Below are 8,901 nucleotides of genomic sequence, written 5' to 3'. Positions count from 1 at the left end.
GTAACCCTGTAACCCTCTATCATACTAAGCTTTACCCTATAGCCGTAAAGCAAAGGCGATAAAGCATCACGACAGTTCTGAAGCTCTATACAATAGTATATAACCAAGAAATAGTATAACTAGAAGCCCAATGAAGGGAATAAAGGATCAAAGACTCATAGAACGAAGATACAAAGCGCAAAGCGTCTACACACGATAACTAAACGCGTTAACACGAGAAGAACAAAATATAATATATTAAACCTTGCAGATAACTCCAGGATACACAAGGTAATAATTAAAGTAAACAATATATATATATATATATATATATATATATAAAAGAGAACTAGTCACAGCTAGTCACAGTGGTGCGCAAAATTAGAACTCGCACAACTTAGTCGGCAAGTGCACCGGGTCATCCAAGTAATACCTCAGGTGAGTGAGGGTCGATCCTACGAGGATTGTCAGACTGAGCAAGCAATAGTTATCCTGTTGGACTTAGTCAGGCAAACAATAAAAGATGGTTGTTGTTTAAAACGCATAAATAAATAAATAAGAAAAGAAATAAAGGGTTTGGTATCTAAAAACAATATAAGAAAATAGTTAAGGTCTCGGAGATGTTTATCTTTCCAGATTAAAACTTCTTATTAACTATTTTAACAATGAATGATTCATTCTTTGGCAAACTATAAGTGATTAAACTCTAATCCGTTAGTGATTTAATCTCCTCTGATCCTCATCAAATGCCACTTCCGTGGCCATTCAGTTCGGATTGGAGGGTGAAGTTCAAAAAGCTAGTTTATACCACAAAGGCCCTAATCACCCCAAATCCCGGCTGAATAGATGTTGCTTATCCCCATCAGGTTATAGATTAGCCATCTAGGAGGTGTGTTCTCAAGCTGTAGTTCAAGCGAAATAACTCTCCCGAGAATCACAAGAACTCATGTAGAAAAAAGGGTCATACTCCCGTTCCACCCAGTTTCATAAGATTAAGAACAAAAACACACCTTATAATTGAATCAAACATATATTAAAATAGAAGAATAACAATCTTAATCCATAGAAATAAACAGAGCTCCTAACTTTAACCAGGAGGCTTAGTTGCTCATAACTTACAAAGAAAACAGGGTTCTGAATAAGTGGAAGGAAGAAGATCCTAAACCTAATTGATCTTTTCCTTTAAATACTAACCTCATAATAAATGCTAAACCTAAAAGATATTATTTTTAAATAAATATTACAAAGATAAAATAAGATAAAACTAATAAGTGCTAAATCCACTTGGAGGCCCAATTGAGTGTGATTCAGGCTGCTTGCTGGCATTCAGTGCCAAGAATGGGCGTTCAGGGGGAAGCTTGCTTCTAGTCTCTGCCCCCTGATGGCATTGAATGCCAGGTTGGCGTTCAGCGCCCAGGGAGGGTGCTACCAGCATTTTCCTTTCTTGCTACAAGCTTCTCCAAACTGCTCCGAATTTCACCTAAAACCATAAAAAGACCAGAAAAACTCAAAGTAAAATCCAAAGGTGATTTTTGCACTAAAATCAAGCAAAAGTAAATAAAATCTAACTAAAAATAATATAAAAATGACTAAAAAAGGGTATAAGATGCTCACGCATTACAACACCAAACTTAAACTATTGCTTGTCCTTAAGCAACCAAAACAATATAAGACCAAGAACAGAAAATACACAAGATTAGAATTGTCACCTAAGCTCAGGTCTAATCACTGAATGGAGCTAATGACACTTTATTTCTGAATAGTTTTGGCATCTCACTATCCTTTGAAGCTAAGAAATATTGGTGTCCTTCAGAACTAGAACTCCGATGATATTATTGATTCTCTTCCTTAAGCTCTAGTCGATTCTTGAACACAGCTTTTCTTTTCTTTGGTGCTTTGCACCTGTGAGCCTAGTTGTGACTCTAAGTGTTTTGTCTTTAAGCATAACTTGAAACAAGAACACCATAAGAACTTAATGTGGGGGAACCTTTTGGGTTCGAATTTTTCTTTTTATTTCTCCCAGACAGTGGTGCTCAGAGCCTTAGGCATACTCTATAACAGCAATAGGTCACGACTTTAAGTGTTCAGTCTCAAGGGTTACCTGACACTTTCACACCACAAGCATATGATTAGGAAAAACCACTCTTTGAGCTTTAGATCAATTTTGACCCTCCTAATCATTGATGCTCAAAGCCTTAAACCTTTTTCTTTTGATTTTTCTTTTCTTTTCAATTCTTTTTGCTGTTTGTTTTTATTTAAGAATCAATCTTTTTCTTATTTCAGATAATCAATAATATTGCTCTAAGTTCCTGTTCCTCAAGAACCAATATACTCAACTCCAATATCAAATATACACAGTTAATTTATACATAAGAAAATAGAGATAAGGCCACCACATCAAAGTAATAAGAATAACTCATAATATAACTCAAGATCTTATGCATATTACTACTTCTTTTTCCATAGATTTTTCTTTTTAAGCTTAATGCGTAATACATAAGACATCTTGAAACCATAAAAAAAATTTGAAACTAAACACTACTAGAAAACTAGTTATTACAGACGGATATTTCTGACGGATTTTATCCCACGAAAATACAGACGGAATTTCAGAGGGATTTTTTGTTAGAAAACAAAAAAAATGAATTAGCATAAATTACAGACAGAAAAGAGAATCCGTCGATAATTCTATCGAAAAAATAATTTTTTTCGTAGAAAATGGTTACAGACGGAAAATCCGTCTGTAATTAAATGGACAAAAACGATGCACTTTATTAAATTATTACAGATGAAAAATCCGTCTGTAATTTAAAATTTTCCGTCGAAAATATTCAATTAAACCTAAATGAAACACGAGCTTCTTCCAAATCAAACACGAGCTTCTTCTTCTCTCCGTAGCACGAGCTACTTCTTCTCTCCGTGGCTGCTACTTCTGCTTCTTCCGCCGCTGTCGCTGCCGCCGTTGCGTCGCACAATCTCTCTCTGTCATCCCTTGCGTCGCACGAAATCCCTCCGCCGCCGCTCTCGTCGCATCTACTCCCATCGTTGCAGAGCTCTCTCTGCCGCCGCTCTCATCGCATCTGCTTCCTCTGTCTCCTCTTCCATCTAATCTCAACTCACTCTCTCAGTTCTTCTCCTAACCATCTCAAATTTCAGGTATATATATCTTGATTTTGTGATTCTGTTCTTCGTGATAAATCTTAGGGCTCAATTTTTCTGTGCCATTTTTAGGTTTATCATACTATGCTTTTGTGCTTTGTTTGAATCTACAAGTTTACTCTGATTTTGATGAATTATTTTCTGCAATCGAAGCTTTTTTGACCTAAAATTCATGGTAGGCCATTGCTTTCTAGAGTTTTTAATATTTTTTTTTGTCATTGTGCTCTTGAAACTTGTTTATTGTGTGTTGCCTTGTTGTTCTATTTGAACTTGGTGACCTGAGGTTTTCTTAATTATGACTTGGAAGGTCCCTGAAGAATATAGTACTAAATTTGATGGATCTTCTATTTTGAAGGTATAAAATTCTAATTCTTCCTCATATTAATCATCTAAATGTTAGTAGTTATTAACACATAAGCTTTCTTGTTGAACTGGTGGCAGAGATGTAGTTCCAAGCGTTGAAGGTAACTTAGCTTCTTTTTTTTTAATTAATTTTATTTTCCTGTATAATAGTGTTTGGTTTTTCCTTGCAGGAGACTGACATTGGGAGGCACGTGAATCGGTTGCAGAAGCATTCCTCCAATGACGTTCGTAGATTGGTGAAGCTACTTGTGAGGTTGTTGATTAAACACTACTTTTCTTTTTATTTTCAAAATTGAATTAATCTTATCATAATTTCAGTGTACTTGATTGAGCTGTTTTATTTGCAAGAAGTGGAAGGAAATTGTGGATGAATGGGTGAGGTTGAATCAACCAGGTGGAACAGCTTTTCTCATGGGTAAAACCAAACCTCAACTCAAATGTTTTGGGACATTTTTCATGAGTGGAGTTTCAGTTGTTATTCTTATATGGTGCTTCTCTTCTTTCTTTTTCATGAATATAGACAGGGCTTATGGAAAAATCGCTGATTGAGTTCCAGTCTAAAAAAGGAGATGTTCTTCCTGCACACAAGGTGAATGATTGACTTTCTTTTATCAATTACTTTGCATTTCATAAATCTCTAACCATTATATCGTTCAACTCATATTTGAAGAAGTTATCTTTAGTACTCAGTTTATATGAACCTATTCGATTGTTCACATTTCTCGGTCTTTAAGTAATTTTCTGTGTTACATTCTCTTCCGCCTTTTGTTATTCATAGTAGAAATACTTTCTTCAATACAATTTCTCTTTTTAAAAGGTTACCACTGTTAGGTCTAAGCTTTGTCATTGGGTCATTCTAGTTTTATTTAAGCTAAGCTTCTCTATGCTTTCTTATTTCAATGGTTACTATAGAGAAACCTGCTGTTGACTGATAGTGACTAGTTGATCCTCTTAAGGATGAGAAAAAAAAAGATCCCTTATTTGGGGTTATTTCTGTTGGAAGCTTTGATTGTTTAACTTCCCTAAGCATAAATAATTTCCTATCAATAATATTCTTTTATCATTTTGATATTAAGATATTGGGTATTGGCCTGTCTGAATTTTAAAACTAGAAATTCTATTGAAAGAAACAAAAAAGACTTATGGCTTTCTTTGCTCAACATTACATGTAGACATGTAGTAGCATCACTAACTGAAAGATCATTGTGCTTGATCCAGAATCAGAGCCAGTGCTTAGTAGATCTATGTGGCGCATTGCACTGTGACATTGAAATCAATTTTGGGTTGAAAAAATCAAAATGTAATCCTGCTGCTGCTGCAAGAAATAAACATCTGTGCGAGGTGTGCATCAGTCTATCTATTCATTTGTTTTAACCAGATTTGTTTCAAGCCACCAATTTATCTCAAAAGATTGAAAAGTTGACAATTTAGCCCTTGAAGGAATAAACAAGTGCAACATCAGTTGCTATGTGGGTTTGGGAAATTTATCAAACTGAGTAAATCATTTGAACACAATGGACTTATTTAGTTATTTAGAGGTTAAATTGTCTATGTTATTAAGTATTCAAGGGCTAAATTGATGGTATAAACAATTTATATCTGTCTCTAATTGTTTTCTACAGAGCTTAGCAGATAGTTGTTTTCCTGTTAATGACGGTTCTGCAGCAAGCCGACTCCATGGTATGATATTAGTTTCTTTTCTGTAAAATGTTGCATGTTATTGGTAGCTACTACTTTCTTACATTGACAGTTTGTCAGAATTCTTCTTGCAACAATTCTGTGATGCACACAGCTGCACTGGAAGCAGGAAACCTTTCTCCAGAGGCCGCCGGGTAATTTAATTAAAATATATAAATGATTTCTATCCCTTTCTTTAATTTGCCTTAAGAGGATTATTCTGAAAAATCTTAAAAGATTCAGAAATCCTGAAGAATTTAACTTGACAAATTGCAAAATAATGACAGAGTGAATTTTCAAAGACTCCTTAATGCCTTGTCCAACTATGTGGTGAAAATGAATCTATTTAATGTAATTCGTTTGAATTCATTTAACTGGTTCTTGATATATGCAGAAGAAGACAAATGCATTCTAGATCGTTGCTTCCATTTTGCTTTTGATGTTGCTGCTACTTTACTATCTCTATATCTACTTTATCAACTTGTGATAAGGTTTTGATTTTTGTCTTACAGAGGGATGAAAAGGGAAACTCAACTGTTGAGGCGCATCTTTCAAACTGGCAGAAAGAAAAACCATCTTAATGGATAGATCTGTCGCCTTTGGAAGTTCTCGCTTCTCCAACACTTTCAGAATCCATAGAAGTTTACTAATCTGTGACAGTGGTTACTGCACTCCCAATTCGGCCATAGGCGAGTGCAGTTGGAGGAGAAGAGCGAGAAAGACCGCCAAATCTGCTCCTCATTTTACATGTTTTTTGTAAGCCAATTTCTTTACGGAGACTTAGCAAACACAAATTTGAGCTGCAGGATTGAATTCGCCCTTGGTGGCTTTTGTATTTGATTCTAACTGACATTACTAACAAGAAAAATTATACCTTATCATCGTGTTCTTTTTGTTTGTTGAAACTTGATCAGGATCTATTTATAAACTTTTTCATTGTGTAGCATCAGTGTAAACTCCTTTTGTAATGCCTTGCATTGAAGCTTGGTTCCCCTGATAAAGGATGCAGCCCTTTTGGCAAATATGCAAACATTCCCTCCCAGCAATGCAGGAGGAAGAAGAGGACAAGTATATCAACCTATTACAGCTCAAACTGCTGGTATGTCAAACTTATCTATCATACTTCTTTACAACCAAATATGAGATGCATGTTTCTATTTGTAGCTCTTGTTTTCTGGTGTTATATTCTTGACAATTGACATGCTACATACCTTGGTATGTCTTCAGTATTTTGTTGTCAACGGATGGATTATATCAAAGGAGAAAAGGTAAACCTCAATCTTGTCTCTAAACAAAAATATAGACATCAAATTAGTTCCTCGGGATTTGAAAGTAACAAATTTGTCCTTCATCATTCAGTTTTTTATGCTAGGATTAATCTGTTACCCTTTTTCTAAATTGTGAGGGAATTTGTCATTTCTAAATCTGTCACTCTTCCATGTGTTTGGCCAAGGATGAGATTGGGAGTCTAAAAAGTTAGGGTGAACTTCAGCATATGGCTCCCAACTAATTAACCTTGTTTCTAGATTCTAAGCAATCTTCTGTTGTATCGGTTGACCTAGAGAAGATTCATACTACTGATTTATGCTGCAGTCAGATACAAGACTGATTCCAATTCTGTATTTTTATTGCAACTTAATTTATAATAGTGCCATTCATTCCTGTCCAAAAAAAATGACGTTCATTGATCTTTAATTTGTTGATCAGTGCAGGGAGTTTTTAGTGTCTCATCTTACTCATAGTATTTCAATGTGGAGACGGATGTTGTTGTTGATAGAATAATATGTTCCTTGAATCCAGTCCGTGATGATTTTTTCAGCAAGATAGATGCTAACCCTGATTTGTGAGTTTTGACTTTTGACTTGTGCAGCACTCCTGCTATGATTTCAATAATCAAAACTAAGTTACCGGTTTGGTTTAGATGTGAAAATATTATGCATCAAGCAAAAATAGAACTACTACCATAACATTTACTGGGAGAATGCTTCATGTTTGCTTCTTCCATCTGCTTTCTTTATTAATATTATGATGGATTTTTTTTGTCTTCTTCCCTTACCAGATCTCCAACTTTATGATTGGACTGTATTCCATCTCTACCTAATTCTCTTCCTTTCCTTTGTTTTGCAGAACTACAACACCACCTCTTCCTTTCTCGCTTCTTTGCAAATTCTTCTTCCTTGTCCTTGTTGGGTATAATATTTTCAGAAATTGTTCTTATATCTTTGGTTTCTCATTCAGTGATGATACCTTTTGTTGCTAAGATATACATTTCAGTATAACTATGATGCAGAATTGTGTTTTCACTGGCATAAGCTACAACTCTCACACTCTTGGATCAGCTATGAGCAACTTGACTCTGACAATTACTTTTTTGTTGGCTATCATCTTCAGGTAACTAATTACAGGGCATACATCTATGCATCTATGCATGTTTGGATATTTGCATGCATATGGATTTTGACAATGTCTCTTTCTATATAGACTCTTAACCTTGGAAAGTTAATTTGAAATTGTGCTCATTGGCCTTTTCTTTCCATAAAATTTGTTTGTGGTCTTTTATTTCTAAGAGTTAATAAATTATATATTGAAATATTTTCATATTGTACAGATCATGGTTAGTTCTTATGCTTTCAATTGACATAATTTTCATTAAGGATGTTGAGTAATGAGTTTTTTGTGCCATAACAAAGTGAATAACTTTTATTATTGACATTTTTTCATGTATTTTTTTCTGCTGTGTACTTTTACTGACATGCACTACTTTGAAATTTTTGTAGCCAAGAAGTGTATCCCTTTTCTAATTGCATTAAGAGATATAAAGCAACACGACATTACTCAAAGCATGTGCGGGATACTGGTTGATTGGCTTGTAGAGATTTGCATAATGTAATTTTTCTCATATAATACAATGTTATGAATTATAGTTGATAAATTTAGTATGGTTGAACAATACACTGAGGACTATTGTTAATGTATCAATACATTTTGTCTATGTTTTGAATCATATTGACTTGCTTGATAAATACGATGAATTTGTTTATTTTTTGAAATATTATAAATATTCGAATACAAATTAGATAAAAATTTGTATTAAATTTATATTTATTTTGTATGAAAACAAGTTTATTTTGTAATTGGAAAAATAAAAAAAATTCTATTTTACCTTACTGACGAATTTACAGACGGATTTTCTGTCTATAATCAGAGTGTCAAATGATTTTCCAAGGTTCAAATTACAGACAGAAAATCTGTCGAAAAATTCGTTTGTAATTACAGACGGAAAATTCGTCAAAAAATCCGTCTGTAATTACAGACGGAAAATCCGTCGAAAAATCTGTCTGTAATTATCGACGAAAAATCCGTCGGAAAGTTCGTCGCCTTTTGGAAATGGATGGAGAATTTACAGAGAAAAAATTCATCGGTAACTGGTAAAAATCCGTCGGTAATTTTTCGACGAAAAAAATCCGTCGGTAAATAAATTTCGACGAGGCTTTTACAGAGGCACAAAATCTGTCAGTAATTTCGTCGGTAACCAAAAATCTGTCTGTAATAAAGACTAAATCTGTTTGTAAATCTGTCTGTATTAATTCATTTTCTAGTTGTGAAACTACTAAGGCAAAGAAATCCTAAGAGTGATCATGCAACTAGAATAGAAAACAGATAACATAGTGAAATACTAGGAAAACAGAGATAAAATAAAGGCAAGGAGAATGAAACTAGACC

General features: G+C 34.3%; 1 protein-coding gene across 15 annotated transcripts; it reads left to right on the top strand.

Moving 5' to 3' along the window:
• Positions 3,246-8,110, top strand: LOC107614350. Of its 15 annotated transcripts, none has more exons than XR_002352486.1 (14): positions 3,246-3,313; positions 3,446-3,493; positions 3,672-3,754; positions 3,853-3,916; positions 4,022-4,090; positions 4,720-4,842; positions 5,124-5,181; positions 5,260-5,333; positions 5,691-6,277; positions 6,406-6,446; positions 6,891-7,021; positions 7,306-7,368; positions 7,453-7,569; positions 7,956-8,110. XR_002352486.1 is itself a non-coding variant. In XM_016316564.2 (9 exons), the coding sequence occupies exons 5-9, from the start codon at positions 4,031-4,033 to the stop codon at positions 5,757-5,759; spliced, it is 384 nt and encodes a 127-aa protein (XP_016172050.1). In that variant the 5' UTR covers positions 3,246-3,313; positions 3,446-3,493; positions 3,672-3,754; positions 3,853-3,916; positions 4,022-4,030; the 3' UTR covers positions 5,760-6,083. The 15 variants fall into 15 exon arrangements, 2 of the variants coding, with proteins under 2 accessions (XP_016172050.1, XP_016172051.1); XR_002352488.1 differs by having other exon boundaries at positions 6,886-7,021; XR_002352492.1 differs by lacking the exon at positions 6,891-7,021.

Source organism: Arachis ipaensis, chromosome B08 (assembly GCF_000816755.2).
Source record: "Arachis ipaensis cultivar K30076 chromosome B08, Araip1.1, whole genome shotgun sequence".
Classification (NCBI taxonomy): domain Eukaryota; kingdom Viridiplantae; phylum Streptophyta; class Magnoliopsida; order Fabales; family Fabaceae; genus Arachis; species Arachis ipaensis.
The sequence above is the reverse complement of the archived record's forward strand: the minus strand, read 5'-3'. Positions and strand labels throughout refer to the sequence as shown.